Here is a 21,492-nt window from a genome sequence, read left to right as displayed (position 1 = left end):
AAAGCCACTTGATGAAAGTGAAAGAGGAGAGTGAAAAAGTTGGCTTAAAGCTCAACATTCAGAAAACGAAGATCATGGCATCTGGTCCCATCACTTCATGGGAAATATATGAGGAAACAGTGGAAACAGTGTCAGACTTTATTTTTCTGGGCTCCAAAATCATTGCAGATGGTGATTGCAGCCATAAAATTAAAAGACGCTTACTCCTTGGAAGGAAAATTATGACCAACCTAGATAGCATATTCAAAAGCAGAGACATTACTTTGCCAACAGAGGTCCGTCTAGTCAAGGCTATGGTTTTTCCTGTGGTCATGTATGGATGTGAGAGTTGGACTGTGAAGAAAGCTGAGCAATGGAGAATTGATGCTTTTGAAGTGTGGTGTTGGAGAAGACTCTTGAGAGTCCCTTGGACTGCAAGGAGGTCCAACCAGTCCATCCTAAAGAAGACCAGTCCTGGGTGTTCATTGGAAGGACTGATGTTGAAGCTGAAACTCCAGTACTTTGGCCACCTCATGCAAAGAGTTGACTCATTGGAAAAGACCCTGATCCTGGGAGGGATTGCAGGCAGAAGGAGAAGGGGACAACAGAGGATGAGATGACTGGATGGCATCACTGACTCAATGGACATGAGTTTGAATAAACTCCAGAAGTTGGTGATGGACAGGGAGGCCTGACATGCTATGATTCATGGGGTCACAAAGAGTTGGACACGGCTGAGGGACTGGACTGAACTGAACTGAACTCCTTCCTAGGCTGACATAACTAATTGCTATTCTTTCTTTAGATATTTTAATTACTTGACCTTAGTTATTTTGACTTTAAATTTAGTCTTTCTCTTTAAGGTGACTGTTCTGATCAGTTTCCTGCTGATACAATTTCTTATCTGCAGGAAGCAATTTCACTTCCTCTATTTCCAGACTCATTGTTACCCTTATACACTACATATAAGATGAAGACCCATTTGACTCTTTCCTTTCCTTGTGCTGCCATTGGTAGGTTAACAAGAACAAACACAAGAATAGAAGTACCAGTGCTAAAGACAGAGTCAAATAGCAGCATAAGATTTAAAAAAAAAAAGTGTTTCTAATTAGCATAGGTTCACTGTGAATCAATAGTGTGTGAGGCATTTATCAAAGGAGCTAGGACAGACTCAGCTGTATTAACTGTCAACAGAATGAATGTATGAAGGAGTTAGCCTTTCTCTACTCTTCACTGATATGACATGCTTAGAGGAACAACGTCACTTTCAGAGATCGACAGACTGGAATATATTCAGCGGAAACTGACCAGATGGCAGTAGGACTTGAAATCACACTCTGACAAATGGAGTAGGACATTGGTGATATTTAGCTCAAGAAAGAAAATACTTGGCAGGTGGGAGGGGGTGGGGGCAGGAAGGAAAGCTAAGAGTTATTGAGTGCTTACTGAGTGCTTATAGATTAGGCCAGAGATTGAGTAGGGTCTTTAGTAGATTTCAGTCATTATAGGTCTGTCATGATGAAAAGTCCTGGAGGAGGGCACAGCAACCCACTCCAGTATTCTTGCCTGGAGAATTCCATGGACAGAGGAGCCTGGTGAGCTATAGTCCATAGGGTCTCAAAGAGTCGGGAACAGCTGAGCCACTAAGCACAACACAGCACAGCATGATAAAAAGGGAGGACTTTATTTTGAGTTGCCTTGGAAGGCAAGGCTGAACGTAGTTAATAGAAATCACGGAGACAATTCTGTTCATTAGAATGATGACATTTCTAACCCTTGAAGTTGTCCAACGACAGAATGGGCTGCCTTTTTGTCAAGGAGCCCAGGTTTTTGAAGCTGCTCAAGCAGAGACTGGTCAAAATTTGATGAAGATATTTTGGAGAGGAATAAGTATAAATGCAGGCATGGACCAGATGAACTCTAAGGCTGTGTCCAAAATTATCTTGTAAGTCTGTCATCCTGCAACACAGGAATTATTTTCTTTATCTTTTAGTGTAGAGACTGGAGCTCTACATGGTTAATGTCACTTCCAATACAATAGATCAGTAGGATACTGGTTACTGCCTTCCTTCTGGCAAATAAGAGAAAATCTAGTACAATCCAAATTTGCCGGGATGGAAAAACTTTGTAAGTGGTCTAATTAGATGTAATAGCAAGAAGAGACTCACTTCCTCATTGACCCCTAGACCCATATACTTTGAGTATGGCAGAAACATAAAGCATGGTAAATTATTCTCAAATGGTTTGAAAGCTTCAATGTTAGTAGCATTCATTTCTGTCTTTGTATTTAAATGAAGTTATTTATGCTTCTGAAATTCTCTCTGATTACATTCTGTATTTCAAGCTCTGTTATCATTAATGAGTGCACTTGGAACATCAGCCCACCTGTGCATTCAAGGCAATTAGCATCATGCCTTAAAAACTGGTTCCTGTGAATGGGGAAAGAATGAATGTCTACTTAAAATAATCAAAGAACAATAAAGTTTTATAGCTAAATATCACATATTAATAGATGAGAAATTCAAGCCACTGGAGATTAAATGACTTGCCACAGTCACGTGGCTAGTGAGAAAGTTGAGGACTTTTCTTTCTTCTTTTATCCTCCACTCATTGATGCAATTACATGCTGTTTTCTTGGCAAGAAACCCTTTTTATTTTCCTAGCAAGTAGAAGGTTTCTATACTAGTCACTCTTATGTCTTTATTTACAGTTGATTGACATGTGCCTTGAGAAGCAGGTATTTGAGTAGGGTTCCAAACTGATATTTTCCTTATCCATACCCTTAGCTCAGTAGGTAGGAACTGTAAGGGCTCCTTTGTTCTTAATTCCGGATTGCTCTTGGGTCTCTGCAGCGCTGCGTATGATGCTGTTCTTGACAGAAATGTGGCCATTAAGAAGCTCAGCAGACCCTTTCAGAACCAAACGCATGCCAAGAGAGCCTACCGGGAGCTGGTCCTCATGAAGTGTGTGAATCATAAAAACGTGAGTTGGTATTTTAAACTGCTGGTGGTGGGAGGTGGTGAGATTGGGAAAAGAAGATCAGTATGCCAACTTGAGTGGGAAAAGCTTTCTTTACTTGGCAATTTTTGCCTCTTAAGATTGTTTATCCTGCCCATATGCTACATTTGCTTTCATTGTCCTCATGGTAGCTTTCTGCTTAAAAATCATCTGAAAACCATATGGCATGGAGGGACTGAATTGGATAGATATTTCCCTGTTAAGAAATTAACCGTTGGATGCGTGAAACAGGGCACTCAAAGCCAGTGCGCGGGGAAAACACAGAGGGATGGGATGGGGAGGGTGGTGGGAGGGGCTTCGGAATAGGGGACACATGTACACCAGTGGCTGATTCATGTCAGTGTATGGCAAAACCCACAGTATTGTAAAGTAATTAGCCTCCAATTAAAATAATTAATTTAAAAAATTAACCATATTTGGTTTTCTTACTCTAGATTAACCAGAAAACTTAACACATTTCCAGAAAAAAAAAAAACCCTCCAAAAAAACCAAAAACCAAAAATATCTTAAAGAACAATATGTTATATTTCTTTATAATAATTTAAATGTAATTATTAACAGGTGAAGATTTTTGTCTCCTTTTACTTTTAGCTATAGTCTGGCAGTGGTCTCCAACCGTTCAGTGTATATACTGTGCTTTGGCATCTTGCTTTTGGTAGGATGGGGCAAGGTGCAGAGACATATCTGCAGAGCATTCAGAACAGGTTTGTTCAAGAACATTGCTCAGGGACTTCTTTGGAGGTCAAGTGGTTAAGACTCTGTGCTTAAGACTGCAGTGGAGAACTAAGATCCCACGTCTTGCAGGGCAGCCACAAAAAATAAAAGCATTTTGCATTTAAACTCAGTAGGGAGCACCATTACAACAGAGCTTTCTTCACTTCAGAGTATAATCTTCAACCACCAGTAAAGGCCTCTAGAATTCTTTCTGTGCTCCCGTTCTTCTTAGTAAGGATAAATGGGAGATAATTCTTCTTTTAATAAAGATAATATTAATAAATAAATGGTAATAAATATAGTGTATATTTTGTTACATATAAACATGTAATAAAATAGATTATTACTATAAAACTGTAATATTAACTGCTTACAAAATTTTTCTTGAGTATGAATCAAATCACAGAATATATGAAATTATGAGTACACTTTATAAATAGGTGAATTTGTCATAAGGTGCTAAGTAGAAGCAAATATATGAGTGTATATAGCTGAAAGATATTTGAAATAAAACTATATGGATTTAGGCCCAATGATACTGTTCCTTTTTTCCTCTATTACTCTACTCTAGTGAGTTTTTAATTCAGTCACTTGACAAATACTTGTTAACTGAATAACAGTGCCAGGTACAGATTGTGCTCTAGATGCTAAGAATACAGCAGTGAAGATAAGAGAGACCAGTCACTGCCCAAGTGATGCTCATGTTCGACTGAGGAGAGAAAGGCAGTCTGCAAAATAGGCATATCTATGTATAGAATGTCTATCAAGTAAAACAAAGCAAAGAAGGAAGATAAAAAATACTGGTCAAAAAAAAAAAAAAAAAAAAAACTACTGGTCAGTACAGAGTGGATAGGGTAACTCTTTTATAAATGGGTTGAGCAGGAAAGGTCTCTAAGAAAGAGAAATTTTATGAAGTGTAAGCCCATCTCTAGTTTGGCCAGGCAAGGAACATGATACTTCTAGGAAGGAATATAGAAATGACAGAAAAGATGATTCCTAAGAAAAATCATTCTACTAATGTAATTTGTTCTTTGAGTATGATAAGTAAAGGCAGGAGCAAGATTAACCACATGATCAATGCAATCTATTTTTATGATAGCAAAGAGGATGAGAAATACCACAGGCAGTGGGAGATGGATGGACACAAATGGTGAAGCAACTACATGGCGAGTTTTGGTAGTTTTTGTTTTCGTATATTTATATTTCCCTAACCCTTCTTCCCTGGTAGCTCAGAGGTTAAAGCGTCTGCCTGCAATGCGGGAGACCTGGGTTCAATCCCTGGATTGGGAAGATCCCCTGGAGAAGGAAATGGCAACCCACTCCAGTATTCTTGCCTGGATTATCCCATGGACGGCGGAGCCTGGTAGGCTACAGTCCACAGGGTCGCAAAGAGTGGGACACGACTGAGCAACTTCACTTTCACTTTCAACCCTTCCTCCAAGCCCCTATAATGCAATAAAGACATTGTGGAGAAAGTCCTGCTTACTTTGTCAATATGAGGGACTCATATTCTCCAATCTTAACTGGACTATGGGGGTTCGTGTTTATGATACCTGAAAAGGATTTCCAAATTGAAATAATGATTTTAAATGGCATCTGATATGCTACCCCATTAATCTGTGTATGTACATAGATTTGTATACATGTATGTATATAAGTCTGTGGAAATAAATTTCTAGAACTTGTTAATAGAGAGGAAGTTCACTTACAGCTAAATGTAAATTCTGCATTAGTGCTTATAATACTAACTAAATTCAGTCAGAATGCAGAACTCTGTTAATGCTGTGGGAAGTAATGTAAAATATTGAAATTATGCCAATTAAAATTTTAATAATAAAGAAGACAATCTGTTTAGAAAATGAACATCCTTCTAGGAAGTGATTGCTGGTATGATAGTGGGGTCATTGATTCATATTTGTGCAGCTTAAGATGCTAGAATAAAAAGGAACCAAATCAGATTCCTGCCTGAACACGGTCGAACTAAAATGGAAATACCTGTGATGATCTGTTTCTAAAGACAAGATTTTTAATTGGTTATTAATAAGAATTAGGATTTACAAGGGATAAAAGGAAGAACAGAGGAGAAATTCTCAAAGGAAAATCAAACACAATGAAGGTGTTACAAGGGCACGGTAAAAAGGAATACAATAATATATAGTTGGGAATTTACCTTTAAAGTAATAAACCTTGATTTATTTAAAATGGTAATGCTATTTTCTAGATAAATTTAGATTATCTAGATTATCTATTCACCAGATAATATCGATTAGCACTTTTTCATCTTTAAGAGTTGTTTGTATGAATTTTGTGTGTGTGTGTCCTATACATAGTTGCTGATGTTTTCATTTGAACAAATATTAAAATAAATTGTTCGATCAGGAAAATCCCCTGGAGAAGGGCATGGCAACCCACTCCAGGATTCTTGCCTGGAGAATCCCATGGACAGAGGAGCCTGGTGAGCTATAATTTGTAGGGTCACAAAGAATCTGACATGACTGAATCAACTTGGCACACACGCAAAATAAATTACTTTCTAAGATTGATGAAGTAATATAAAAGCAGGCTCACAATATATGTTCCAAAGAGATCTGGAGACATTTTTCAACACAAACCATAACCAAGTATACAGAATAACAAAGCACTTTAATCACAAGTTTGAAAATATTGTGAAACTATATTGTTTCTATATGCATATTCCATACTGCAAGGCTGCTTCAGAATAGATAGTCTTGTTTTTTGATACAACCATTGCCATGTATATATACCTGTGCATGTGTGCTAACTCGCTTCAGTCATGTCCAACTCTGCGACCCCATGGACTGTGGACCACCAGGCTATATATATATGCATTGGATAGTATTGTGATTTTTTTCAGTAATTTATCAACAAATGAAAACTACTGAAGACCTAAATCATTCCCTAAATTGACTGCATTCCTCAGATGTTGAAAATCATTTTGTTTATTACTTCTTGTTTGTGTACCACTTATTGAACTTTATTGAAATTCATTAGTTCATGTTTTAAAGATGTATAAATCTTCCACTTGTTTTTGTGAAATGGTTGCATCCATTTTATGAGTAGAGTATTGCTTTCTATGGTTTTATTTCCCACTGACACATTAATACAGGATATTTAGCTGAAAGAAAATTTTGAGCAACTTATGTATGCAATTGAGTTGCGTAAGACAAAGGTTTTTTCCTTTTAAAGTTTACTTATTCTGTTTACTATCTAATATATTAAATAACTAAAGTAGGAGAAAAAATTCAAAAAGCAGAATTTTAATAACTTTAAAAATACATTTGCCTTTAAATTCATCATTGATATCATGTAAGACATACCTTTCCCCACACATACCATTGGAGTTTTAGTTTAAATAGTATCGGAGTGTGAATGAAGTAGGAGCAAAAGAAACTGAAGTAACAACACACAAAAAAATCTTGACTTAGAACATCTCCTTGACATAGAAAGCAAACTTTTCATTTGGAGGAAGACATGGGCTTCCCAGGTAGCACTAGTGGTGAAGAACCCATAAGAGATGCTGCTTCAATCCCTGGGTTGGGAAGATCCCCTGGAGTAGGATGGCAACCCACTCCAGTATTCGTGCCTGAAGAATCCCATGGACAGAGGAGCCTGGCAGGCTACAGGCCATGGGGTCACAGGGAGTTGGACACGACTGAAGCAATTTAGCATGCACAACCCCTCACATAGCCTTGGCAGTCCTGCTGGGTATTTCACTGATGCTTAACTTTCCTTACGTGGTTTTTTCTCCTTTTTTGTTTAATTATATTATCACCTTGTATTTACCAAGGAGAACCACCACACTCTAGAGCAATACCACAATTATGTATCTTCTCTGACTCTTCTGCTTAAGAATTTGAGCTTTTTAATTGCATTTTAACCGAAGACGGATCATATATCCTTTGAGTACAGTTTTCTATGAGACAGTTCTAGAAAAATCTTCCAACTTTTCTATTTCCATCATAGTACTAATATGTGACATTGAGCGGAATAAGTACTTGTTTAAATATGCTTTTCAAATAATTATTTTTCTCCCTTTTTCTTTCTCTCCTCCCATCCCACTGTCTCTTCTCAGATTATTAGTTTATTAAATGTCTTCACACCCCAGAAAACACTGGAGGAGTTCCAAGATGTGTAAGTAACACAACTCATGAAGGAAGCGGGAGTATAACATCCAAATAACACAAGTGACGTTGACAGGAGTCAAATGAGTGAAATCCCTTAAGAACTGGCAGCAAATGAAAGGGATCCCGAAAGTCTCATTTTATGGTGTTTCTTCCTGGAAAGACAGTTCCGCTATTTTCTGGTTCTTTGTGTTTTTTTGTCCTGTGTTCTTGGTTCAATCAGAATCCAGGAAGGTTTGCTATTTATTCTTTATTTATTTTTAATGTATTTTGTGAGCTTTCTAGAATGAGTCAGTTCACTTTGAGAAATATTAATAGTGGACATGATAAAAAAAAATCATCCTTAATCTATTTTTGTGGTGTCTTGGATTTTGTGCAAAAAAATTACCAGGAATATAGTGACTCTAAGTGAATCATAGCATGTTGTCTTTTTTAACACAGATACACTGCATTTAATGGAAAATTCTATTCTGAATTTTTTTTCTTATTTGTAATATTAATACTCAGGAAAGAGTTCAGGGAATTCAGGGTAAAGTTGAGAACAAAACAAAGGGAGAAACTACACAAACAGAAACCACACAGCCGTAAATGCTACGTCTGTTAGCACCTTTGTGGTAGGGTTACCACGGCTGTCACGCATGCAGTACTTGCAAGTTTTTCATATTCTTAGTTCAGTCAGAGGTGGAGCTGGGAAATGTGGAAGAGTTAGAGACTTAGGAGAGGATTCTGACTTGTTTGAAGGACTCCGTGGGCCTTGTGATTTGAAACTAACACTGCGGATTTACCCTGCAGTTACTTAGTCATGGAGCTGATGGATGCTAACTTGTGTCAGGTGATTCAGATGGAGTTAGACCACGAGCGAATGTCTTACCTGCTCTACCAAATGTTGTGTGGCATCAAGCACCTTCACTCTGCTGGGATTATTCACAGGGTAAGAACACAGTCCAGAATTATAAAGTTGCTTGTGGAGAAGACAAAGGGCAGCTGTAGATTACGTTCTTCAGGTAGGGGAGCTTGGGTAAATATAATGTACTTCCTCATTTATTTTACTGTAGAATAAGCATATAGCTCACTAACGTGTCGGAGGAGACTTCAGCACGCTAGCTCATTTTGTTTAATGTTTTGTTTCAGCTCACTGAAAGTCAGCTTATGAGCCTTCTCAGAAACTCTGATTGGCAGAGGTCATAGGTGCAGCTGAAACAAGACAACTCATTCCCACTGTTTGTTTCTGGTTTCATAAAGACAGCCGCCCTGATCTGCTCTTCTGTCAGGCCTAGAAATGAAATATAAACTCAAAGGCTTATGTTGCTGTAAAGAGAAACCTAACAGATGACAATCAATGATTTTTTTTTTTTTTCCCTAAAACCTCTTCCCAACATGAGCCAAAAATTGTAAAAATGATGCAGTTATCTTCTGGGTTTAAAAAACTTTCTGAGGATATTAAAACAAAAAATCCCAAACCTAATTTTAAGCTTCCTTGGGGCAGTACTCTTTGGCTTTACCTAGGGCTCTACAGCCAGTGGGAAGGCCCATCAGTGCTATTGCAAGACTGCCGTGTTGATTGAGTAGATGGACGTCACATGTGCCATTTGATGTTCGTTTTTAATTTCTTCTCTTGTTCTTATTGTCAGGACTTAAAACCAAGTAACATTGTAGTCAAGTCTGATTGTACATTGAAAATCCTAGACTTTGGGCTGGCCAGAACAGCAGGCACAAGCTTCATGATGACTCCCTATGTGGTAACACGTTATTACCGGGCCCCCGAGGTCATTCTGGGAATGGGCTACAAGGAGAACGGTAAGGATGCCTCTTGAGTAGCAGCCACAGAAACTGTAAAGAAACTAAGTATGTCAAGAGCAGTGTTCCCTCTCATGTATATGGATTTTTTAAAATAGGGCTACCAGCCTTCATAGTCAGAGGTTTTCAAAAATTACTACTAAGAAGAATCAACATGAAGGATGCTTCTAGAATAACTAGAAGAACATTGAAATGTTATAACTCAAAAGAATTATAAATAGAGTCTGATTAAACAGTCGTATGGATACTGATGAGCACACATGCTGTAGATATTCAGAAACACTGATATTTAGAAGGCAGCTCAACTCACAGTGAATATAAACAGGAAGAAATCCATCTATTGCATTTTACCATTTGGCTTTATGTCATGTCTTAAACTGGTGTCTCTAGTCCTAGGAAAAGACAAACAAAAAGATACCACAAATCCTTGGAGCAAGAATCTTCACACATGCTTAATGCATAGTCATTTTAGAATAATCCAAATTGTTCAAGTTGGATACGTACTGTTCTGTAAGTAATAGTTAAGGTAGTAATTACCTGGTAAGCTTTTATAAATTCCAAAACCATACAGAGAGAATAATATTAAATTTTACACTGCTGCTTTCATAAAGAAAATGTAGTATTCATAAACACTTGCAAAGAAAAGGTAGAAAGAATCTTCAAAATACATTACAATTTGATTTTATTAAAATGAGGATTTATAAAAATTCTTATTAGAAAGCACTGCAGTATATTATTTTGAAGGATTAGCCCTAACAAGTAATGAGGTGTATTAAAAAAAATCCAATATATTCAGGAATTAAAACTGTTTTAAAGTAGAATTGTATATGTATACTTAATATACCTTTCATACTTGTTTTGAGACTTTATTAAGTTATTGGAAAGGTGTAAGTTCTATAGAAATAATTATCATTGTATTTTTATGTGTAGGTGCTACAGAGTACTTTTATGAAAATTTCCTGGCCACCAAAATTTTGAAAAATTTCTTGTGCTCCTTCCAGATTAGAGGAGAGCCAGTTCTTTTGTGCATTTGTTCAGAGGAAGCGAAAAAGTTCTCAGGAAGGTCAGGCTTAACTGTGGTGAACAGTGGCAGAGTTCTGTTTCCTTTTGACTTGGAGGAGGAAAAAAATCTAATCCTGTTCCAAGGCAATACTACGTCTAACTTATTTGGAAAAGCAGATGGTTGTATACATTCTTCATATTTAAAAAAAAAAATCAAAGTGGGAACCAATTAAAAAAATTCAAGAATCTACAAAAATCTGTAGGGGAGTCTGAATTTGCTATTAATGATTTTCAGATCTTTGCTGAACACAGATGGCATGTGACTGCATCCCTTGTCCTTCCCTTACTAGACAGGATTGCAAGTTTCTGCCTCAGATTTTTGGCTTCTCTGGACCCGTGGAGAAAGCATACCTACCACCCTTGTGCTGCTCTCACCCACGTGTGGGATGAGGGTTATCACGCACAAAACCTGCTTGCTCCCACATCAGGCATGCCAGCTCTCCTGTGCACCGAACCCTGCCTTCCTTCCTCAAGGAGCGTTTTAGCCTAATGTTTTTGCCCAATTCCCTTCATCCTTACTAAAAAGCGAGTTGGAAGAGGGTAAAGATTAGTAGGAGAAGGTGAAGTATGTTTCGTTAACAAGCATGGCAACTGAGAAACCGACATACGTGCTTAACAACTTTTTAACACCATTAATACTCTGTTTCCTTCATGACTCCTTTATACCTGTGCAAATTAATTATACATCTTTTTTCTTGAGATATATCAAAAAGGAACTCAAACTGATATTTATAAGAATAACTTCTGAAGGAAAAACTAAGTCCTGAATATCAGGACTTAATTAAATTTTCAGTGTTTTTTTATTCTTCTTAAATTATTTTATTATCTATAATTCAAAATAGCAGTGTTGTTTTTCATAAATAAGAGAGGCCAACATTTCTCAAGTGATTAAAATATATTTTGAATTAGTAAAAGAAGTCACTAATACTTCTGCCTTCAAACCATAGTTTCAGCCGTTTCCTAGTTTCTTGGATTTGGACCAAAAAAAGATGATCTCTAGTTGGCTTATTCCATGTAATTGGGTAGAATAGAAAATGGAAATAGCCACCCCTAAGAGTTGATTGAGATTAATTTCTCTCCCTCCAGAGAATGACGTTGAAAACCCTTTGGTGGCTTTGAGCTGTGTCACCTGACATGGAGATAAGTTTGGTTAAACTGGTGCTTGTCCATGTTACCACCTTAAGGCACTGAAGGAAAATCTAAGGCATCACAAAGTAATTTTTAAAACTTGAGTTCTACTAGACATCATTTATGTCACATTACAGTGCTGGTTTTAATTCACCTTTTTGGCCAACTTTTGGTGGGAGACAAAAATTTGTACCTTCTAATCAAACTGTTCTTTTTCCTCCTCCTTCAGAGATCAATTATCTTAGTTAACTTTACTTTCCTCCCTTTTCTTCACCTCCCTCTCTCCTGTTCTAGTGGATATATGGTCTGTGGGATGCATTATGGGAGAAATGGTTCGCCACAAAATCCTGTTTCCAGGAAGGGACTGTATCCTTGTACCTTTTGCTGCAGCTTTACCTGTTTTGTTCTCTCTCCCTTTAAACACATAATGATTTTACCAGGAGAGTAAAGATAGAAGCAAAAAGTTGGGTAAGTGGTGTAACTGCGATTAAAAAAAAAAAAAAAAGTGATTATTTCTATAATCTGACCAGTACTGAAGATTACCTATCTCAATAGTTTAATTACATTTTTGATGTTTTTTTTTCCTTAAATTATTTTATCTATAACTCAGAATAGCAGTGCTGTTTTTCATAAATAAGAGAGGCCAACATATCTCAAGTGATTAAAATATATTTCGAATTAGCAAAAGAAATCACTATTTGCAAGTATTACCCATCTTTTTTCTAAATCCATTTTATGCTTCTACAAATTTTGGCATGCTCATTTCTCTTCTTGCCAACATCTTAAGCTTCTGTCCACACCTTTGTTGATTTGAATTACTCTCGACACTATATCCAGTCTTAAGGCACATCTTCCTTAAAACATGAACTTCCACATTTAAAAATCATAATTTCAGTCAACTTGCTGGAGGTCAGGTAGGTTCAAAATTGGCTTTCCTTATTTGACTTGGAGATGTGACTTAGACATAGATTGTTGCTTTTCCAATGAAATTTAGAATTAAAGAAATGGAATGTACAATGTGGGGGAGGTAGTCAATTAAAAAAAAGCTGTGTTGATTTGCCTTATACCACTGAATCTTTAGCTAGATTTCATCAGGAAATTTTTGGACAGATATCTCTGATTTGGAATTATTAAATGAGCTGGTGATATGAAATATGATAAGGAGCCCGAGTGTAGATGTAAAAGTCAGTGGGGAAGCTACATAAAGATAGTATGTCTTGCTTAAGTTAAATTTTACTTAAACATGGGTAAATAATTTCCACATGAAATATGTTGAAATTAGTTCATTTTCCTATAATTAAAATTATAACTTAATGTCTTAGTCGTGACCATATTTAAAAATTAAACTAAACCATAGAAATCCTTATTGAACAATGGATTATATATACTCTGTGTTTTTGGGTGAAATTGTTTCATTAATCTTTATATGAAATTATTATCATTTTGTAATTAGAGCTTACTACCAGTAATAAAGGGATCAGAACACTAAAGTAACTTCACTAGACCATGATGATCAGACACAAGTTTGGGGGCTGATGGAGCTTATTTATGGGGAGAAGACTCATATCAATATTTTAGCATAATGAAATGATTTCAGCATTTACTGGAAGTAATATCAAAGTTTAGTATATGCTAATTTATACCTTGGGTACTTCCAAGATTCTTCACAGACAAAACAAAAACAAAAAAACAATCTAAATGAATAATTCACTTAGAATTATTCAGAGTGATTTCCGTTGAATTTCTCTGAGGCTGAAAAATGATGTTATAGCACTCTGTCATCATAAGCAAAGATATTCTTCTCTCTGAACAGAACTTTTTAATGTTCCTTTTAAAAAAATCTGTATTCTAAGTGAAAATAGTAAAACACCTTGAAAAATTGGGAGCTCTTAGGAAATTACCATTGACAACTGAAGTTTTAGCTATTTTACTGTGTTAAAATTGTCTTTTCACTTTGAGGAACATTGTGTGGGTTTCTTGACTATTGACATGACCCAGATGATATCACAAGGTAGTTTCTTGATGATTAAATTAAAATGTTGGCAAAATACATACGTACATACTTACTTTTCCATTCATTAGTTTGCTAGCCTTTGTAATATCCAAAGAAACATTTAGAAAGTATTTGTTTTTATTGTGTAAATAGTTTCTTAATTATATAAACATGCACTATTAAACACTCAATTTTCATTATGGTTTTATGATTAAAACCTGCATATAGGTTGACATAATAATAGTATTACTAATAATTCTTCAGTCTATGATGAATTTCAAGTTAGAGAACAATAAATATGCCAAGTCACTTATTTTCTATTTTCTTTACATAGTCCAATGATCATATAAGAGGCATCAAAGACTACATTTCATTAAGATCTTGTTTCTTTTAATAATAGCTTATAGTGCAGCAGTTTTATGATACTTTCTTGGAAGTTTGTCTGTTTTTTTTTTTTTTTTAAAGAACTAGCTAGTCACTGACTCCTTCCACAACCCAACCAGGGCATGGTATTTTCTTGATTACCAAAGTCTCATATAATATCAGTATAGTTTGTATATACTGTAATATCAGTTCTTTCTTTAAACCTGAATCTTTTTTTTAAATTAAACTTTTTATTTTGTGTTGGAGTATAGCTGATTAACAATGTTGTGATAGCTTCAGGTGGGACTGTTCTGAAAAAATGGGACTCAGCCATACATATACATATGGCCAATCTTCACCAAACTCCCCTCCCATCCAGGCTGCCCCATAACATTGAGCAGAGTTCCCTCTGTTATACAGAAGGACCTTGTTGGTTATCCATTTTAAATAGATATACTCTTTCTACCTTTTTATTTCTATTCTACTTCAAATGGTTGCACCTTTTTAAACAAGATCAGGTGATATTCCTTTATTTTGAGTTCTGCTAGAGTTCTCTGGATCTGGGGAATGATATAAATAGGCACACCATATTCATTTGAAACTTCTGGACCTCAGGCATATTATTTCTGATTAAAGCTGACAGTTGAGCTGCTAAAACACTGTTTCTTGCCTTTCCCTCTGAGGACATGAGAAATTTCAGTTAGAAAGAAAAGAATATATATATATATATATAATCTTTCCAAGAAAACAGGTTATTATGGAACAGGGAATGATTTACCAAAATATTATATATTTGAAGAAATAAAGAAAACATCCTCAGATTAACTAAATATCACATCTTTCTAAGCTTGAAGAAATGAAAATTAGGGATAATCAAAGTAAGGTGAACAAAAATTGGAGGCTGTGGATTATTATATCCATCTAGTACAGATAGATACTTTTAATCCTTCCCTCTTTGAAATAACTTTGCTTATTTCCTAATAATCTTTTGCAACTAATACATTTTGTTATAGCCTGAGTCTTCTACCTAATATTATAGTAATAAAACATTATCTCAAACAATACATACTTTATAGTCAGGGTTTAAAAATAGTCATTCTTCACACCCATAAACAAATGGCCAATAATCACAAACATTTGAAAAAATAAGACTTAACTTCTTTTTCTTTGTATTTGCTTAAGAGAATATTTTTCACTGTGAATTTGTTAATATACTTCCCTTTATTACTCTAAGAAAATCTGAGTAAGCTGAAGATTCTGAGATTATCTGAACAGATGGAAGATCAGAGTTAAGAGGAAAATTCTTCTCACAGGAAATTTAGAGGAGGCCAGAGTATACCAGAGTGGGGGTCTCAAACCTCCAGGATCTAAAGCCTGATGAGTTCGGGTGGAGTTAGTGTAATAATAATAGAAATAAAGTACATAATAAGTGTAATGTGCTTGAATCATCCTGAAACCATCCTCCTCCCCATCCCTGGTCCATGGAAAAATCGTCTCCCATGAAACCAGTCCCTGGTGCCAGTAAGGTTGGGGACCACTGTACTAGAGGGCAGGATAAGGCATAACTGGGATAAAAGGTCAGAAGGGTATATTGAGGGGGGCAGAAAGTAAGGGAGGACACAGCGAACCAGCTTTGGTGGTGGAACAGGAAAAAATAAATTGAGGTGATGGATCTTGATGCCTTGGAGAGAAGCATTTGGGTGACCATGCACATAGCTCCACCATGACTGCCATTTCTCCCAGGAGCCCCTGTCCCCCAGAAATAGATATCAGTTCAGTTCAGTTCAGTTCAGTCACTCAGTCATGTCCAACTCTCTGCAACCCCATGAATCGCAGCACACCAGGCCTCCCTGTCCATCACCAACTCCTGGAGTTCACTCAAACTCATGTCCATCGAGTTGGTGATGCCATCCAGCCATCTCATCCTCTGTCGTCCCCTTCTCCTCCTGCCCCCAATCCCTCCCAGCATCAGAGTCCTTTCCAATGAGTCAACTCTTTGCATGAGGTGGCCAAAGTATTGGAGTTTCAGCTTTAGCATCAGTCCTTCCAAAGAACACCCAGGACTTATCTCCTTTAGAATGGACTGGTTGGATCTCCTTGCAGTCCAAGGGACTGTCAAGAGTTTTCCCCAACACCACAGTTCAAAAGCATCAAATCTTTGGTGCTCAGCTTTCTTCACAGTCCAACTCTCACATCCATACATGACCACTGGAAAAACCATAGCCTTGACTAGACGGACCTTTGTTGGCAAAGTAATGTCTTTGCTTTTGAATATGCTATCTAGTTTGGTCACAACGTGAACTTCCATATGTTCAAGCTGGTTTTAGAAAAGGCAGAGGAACCAGAGATCAAATTGCCAACATCCGCTGGATCATCAAAAAAGCAAGAGAGTTTCAGAAAAACATCTATTTCTGCTTTATTGACTATGCCAAAGCCTTTGACTGTGTGGATCGCAATAAACTGTGGACAATTCTTCAAGAGATGTGAATACCAGACCACCTGACCTGCCTCTTGAGAAACCTGTATGCAGGTCAGGAAGCAACAGTTAGAACTGGACATGGAATAACAGGCTGGTTCCAAATAGGAAAAGGAGCACGCCAAGGCTCCTTTGTCACCCTGCTTATTTAACTTATACACAGAGTACATCATGAGAAACGCTGGGCTGGAAGAGGCACAAGCTGGGAGAAATATCAATAACCTCATATATGCAGATGATACCACCCTTATGGCAGAAAGTGAAGAGGAACTAAAAAGCCTCTTGATGAAAGTGAAAGAGGAGAGAAATAGATACAGAAAGGTTTAAAAGCATATTGCTTTTCCTTATTCCTCTACAGTTCTGTAGACGGAGTACTGGAAGATCTTTAAAAATAAACTGAACTAATTGACAGACTAAAACTACAAACAACAGATTCCTTAGTCATTACTGTGCTATTCCATTCCAACCGCCCTTAGCCTGATTGGCTCTTAGGACGAAATCCACGAATAGTGATAACCTATTATGGGACTCTCTCCCTTCAGCAGTCAGATGAGACTCCAGAGCGTAAGGGTTCCAAGAACTGGCTCTGGTCCTCTTCATTTTAGTCATAAATTATCTCCTAGGAGTTTCAATGTATTTTATATAATACCTCCTTTGCCAGCCTTACAGAATTGCTGTGATGATATTATATATATATATATATATAATTCTCCAGGCAAGGCGTTGCCATGCCTCCTTGAGGGGATCATCCTGACCCAGGGATTGAACCTGTGTCCTTATATTTCCTGCATTGGTAGGTGCATTGTTTACCACTAGTGCCACCTGGGAAGCCCCTTACAAACATACAGATACCTGTAAATAACTTTAAATTATAAAGAACTCCAATTTTTATGGCATGGAATTAGTTTGGGGGTACCTTAGCCCAAATATAACCTTCAAATTGAATTAGATAAACTATTTTAAAAAATAGAAATAACCAAAAGACCGCCTTAAAAAAAAATTCTCAAGTGATGAGAAACCAAAATTATCTGTGAATTAGACAGTAAAAGGAAAGAAAATGAGTAGTTCGTCACTTACTGAAGCACTTCTGCAAGTTGATGTGTAAAATGAAATGAGGATAATTACCCCAATCTTCAGGGAACTTGTATTTAATTTGGTGATAATGTGAAACATTCAGAGCCAAGCATTTACTATGTGTTCATCAAAACATGAAAAGTTTAAAGAAAAAAATTATTTTTTCAACATTAGGATTTCTTCAGATTCCTTATTTATACACACTGCAGAATTATAGAGATTTTAAAGATGACAATTTAAAATATTTTGGTGCAATAAAAAATGACAAGACTTTTTATGGCAGAGTATTTTGAAAATTATTACAGTTTTATTTATAATTTAACATAAAGCTAAAGATTTTCTTCTTTATAGTAAGTTTCAATGGATTTTATTCTGTTTCATTAAAAAAGAAAATCAATGGTATAACATCTATAAAATAAACATTAAAAATTAATATGATGCCATAGAAGTTACAAAGAAAGAAAAACAAGTTGAATAGCTAGATCCAAGGAGAAAAATCCTCTGTTTCCTGGAACTAGAATATTTAGCATTGTGTTCCATGAATGTTTTTTATTTTTCTTAGTTAGATCCATAGATGCAAAATAGGTACATTCACAGTTTATTTATGCATATCGGTAGCTTTTCATAATTCTATCTTTGCACTAAAGTTTAAAACAATGTGTTTTTGTAAAATATCTAATTAAATTTTGAACTTTTAAAGCAAACATTTTAAAGAAATGGTGTTCTGATTTTAGAAAACCATATTAAATCTTCTTCTATTGTACTTTGAAGTGCTTGTTGAAAGATTTATCAAAACCCATTGTCTGAATCCTATGCTAAATGAAGATATAATTAGGTTAAAGAGAAAAGCAGTGTGGTCTCATAATTGCGTTACCAGAACCGCATAATCTCCTAGACAGGAAACATGTGTTAGGTTGCTGGATAGAAGCTCTCATAGTCCAAAAAATATTCCATCATAAATCACAGATCAAGCCACTGGGGTGTGGAAGTAGCAATAAAGTGCTTTCTATGTTTAGATTTAAACTGACACAACCTTGTTGTTAAGTCGTGTCTTACTCTTTGCAACCCCATGGACTGTAGCCCACCAGGCTCCTCTGTCTATGGGATTTCCCAAGCAAAAATACTGGAGCGGGTTGCCATTTTCTTCACTAGAGGCTTCCCTGGTAGATCAGTGGTAAAGAATTGCCTGCAAATGCAGGAGATGCAGGTTTGATCCCTGGGTCAGGAAGATCCCCTTGAGAAAGAAGGAAATAGAAACCCACTCCAGTATTCTTGCCTGGGAAATCCCATGGACAGAGGAGCCTGGCGGGCTACAGCCCATGGGGTTGCAAAAGAATCAGACATAACTAAACAACAACAACAACAACAATTTAGATTTAAACTGTCACGACCTTTATTATTTTATTTCTATCTCTTGACTGAGTAGAAAAATTATAATTTAGCATAATCTAATGCCTGACAAATGATACATTTGAGATTTTCTCCCTTAGAAAACTGATAACCATATTTTAGTAACATCAAAACTTACTAAGCATTCCTTTTAAGGAAAGTAAATCAGTTTCTGTGTGCCACAATTGCAAATGAATCTGCTTTCTCTGGAAATACTGATGATGAGAGGAATGTTATGATCAGAATCATGGAAGGAACTAGAATTCTGCCTGGGTGGCATTAGTGTACAAAAATCTTATGGAGACTCACATACCATATCAGACTGTCTCAGAGAGCAACAAAATCCAGTTTCCAACTGTGATTGAATTTGACAATTTCTTCTAAGGTCTATGCACAGTCAGTATTCATTGGAATATCTTGAAATTTTCATAAAATAATCCAGTCTCATCTTGATAAGCATATAGATGAATTAGTTGAGGGAAAGCTATCACCCCGCATCCCCAAAGGATTTAAAAAGATCTAGAACCAAATTCTTTTATTCCCTCTTTCTTGTTTTAGTTGTGATAACTAATTAATAAAATCCCTCGCTGTGGCTGTTGCAATGACGTTCTCTTGACATTTCATCCTGCCTTGAATAATAAAAATCTATATAAACTCATATGCATCTACTCCCCTTTTTGTAATTTATAATGGTGGTGGTGGTTTAGTCATTAAGTCACATCCAACTCTTGCGACCCCATGTACTCTAACCCACCAGGCTCCTCTGTCCAGGGGTTTTCCCAGACAAGAATACTAGAGTCGTTTGCCGTTTCCTCCTCCAGGGGATCTTTCTGACCCAGGGATTGATCCCTAAACCTGGGTCTGCTGCCTTGCAGGTGGTCTCCTGCATTGCAGGCAGATTCTTTACCAATTTAGCTTCCAGGCCAGGCATAAGGCTTAGCATTTCTGTGGCATAAGCATGGAGAGTCTATAGGAATAGTGAATTGCGAGGAAAGTTAAATGGAAACTGGAATTTGGAGAGGTTTCCAGGGTATTATAACTCAGCAAAGGTACATTAAATAAAGCAAATGGTACATTAAATAAAGCAAATGGAATTCAGTATTTTCATCAGTAGTTCAGATCTTGAGTTTGTATCTCTCTACATTATTTTCACACAAAGGCTTTGTGATCTATTAAGTCTACAATTGTAGCTTCTATCATGAAGATATATTTCCAAAAATGTTCTGCTTTTACTTTAGAATATCTGTATCCCACAGAGCCACATAAGTGAGAACTGGGAGACACAGCAGTTATTAAACCAAGAACTATCTAGAGCCAAGTGAGACTGAAGTAACCCCGGGACTAAGACCTCTTTAGGGCATCTGTTGTTACTGTTGTTGCTGTTTAACAGCATTAGGTGAGGGAGAAGAAAACGCAAGGGATTCTAGTCTGAAAGAGGAAAATTTGTCAGTTTTGCAAGAGTGGTCAGGGGTCACAGATTCTATTTTAAGATTATTATTTGTATTAGAGAACAAGATAATTCCGATTTAGATAATGGAGAGAAATTCCATGGAGTCAACTGTGATTTAATACGTGGAGTGCCTTTCAAAGTGGTTTCAACAGTGAAAAGGATTGCCCAGTGAGTGGTAAGCTTCCCTCATTGGAAAAATTTCTTAATTATAGACATTAATATAAGATATAGTATAATAGTATATAAATATTAAATGAATATGCCTTCTCTATGTATATTTAATTCTAATATATATATATAATACATAATACATAACAAACATTTATTGATAACTTATTATATGCCAGGCAATGTGGAAGGATCTTTACCAGGCATAATCCTTTTAAGTAAAAAAATTTTTACATGATAAATGCCATCCATGTTTTAGAGGATGAAAAGAGAGAGTCAGTAACTTGGCCAAGTTGATACACATTTAGAAGGCTGGGCTTCCCTGGTGGCTCAGACAGGCACAACACAGAAGATCTGAATTTGATTCCTGGGTCAGGAAGATCCGCTGGAGAAGGAAATGGCAACCCACTCTGGTATTCTTGCCTGGAGAATTCCATGGACAGAGGAGCCTGGCAGGCTACAGTCCATGGGGCTCACGAAAAGTTGTACATGACCAAGTGACTAACACATACATGTACAGTTAGAAAACAATGGGATTGGTTCTGTAGCAGAAAAAAAAATGAATATCTGCCAGAGATAACATAAAAGAGATATTTTTTCATTAAATAAATATAGAAATAGATGTTTTTTAACTAGCGGATAGGTTTGGGGCAGAAATAACCTTTTCCCAAATGTTTAAATTGATGCAGGCAAGAGAAAGCCTTGCTTATTGAGCCTTTAGCTCTCTTTTTTAAAAAAA

General features: G+C 36.5%; 1 protein-coding gene across 3 annotated transcripts in view; it reads left to right on the top strand.

Annotated features, from left to right (window-relative positions):
• Positions 1 to 21,492, top strand: part of MAPK10 (mitogen-activated protein kinase 10) — a 195,169-nt gene that overhangs the window by 77,481 nt on the left and 96,196 nt on the right. For 2 of the 3 annotated variants that reach the window (XM_010845973.1, XM_010845971.1), the window contains exons 3-7: positions 2,832 to 2,961; positions 7,805 to 7,863; positions 8,646 to 8,784; positions 9,485 to 9,650; positions 12,135 to 12,206. In XM_010845973.1, coding sequence (XP_010844275.1) covers positions 2,832 to 2,961; positions 7,805 to 7,863; positions 8,646 to 8,784; positions 9,485 to 9,650; positions 12,135 to 12,206 — 566 coding nt within the window. The remainder of the gene's footprint in view (positions 1 to 2,831; positions 2,962 to 7,804; positions 7,864 to 8,645; positions 8,785 to 9,484; positions 9,651 to 12,134; positions 12,207 to 21,492) is intronic. The other variant, XM_010845972.1, reaches the window with a different exon arrangement.

The sequence above is a fragment of the Bison bison genome, unplaced genomic scaffold, assembly GCF_000754665.1.
Source record: "Bison bison bison isolate TAMUID 2011002044 unplaced genomic scaffold, Bison_UMD1.0 scf7180017864228, whole genome shotgun sequence".
In the NCBI taxonomy this organism is placed as follows: domain Eukaryota; kingdom Metazoa; phylum Chordata; class Mammalia; order Artiodactyla; family Bovidae; genus Bison; species Bison bison.
Note: the sequence above shows the minus strand (reverse complement) of the source record. Positions and strands in the feature narration are given on the sequence as shown.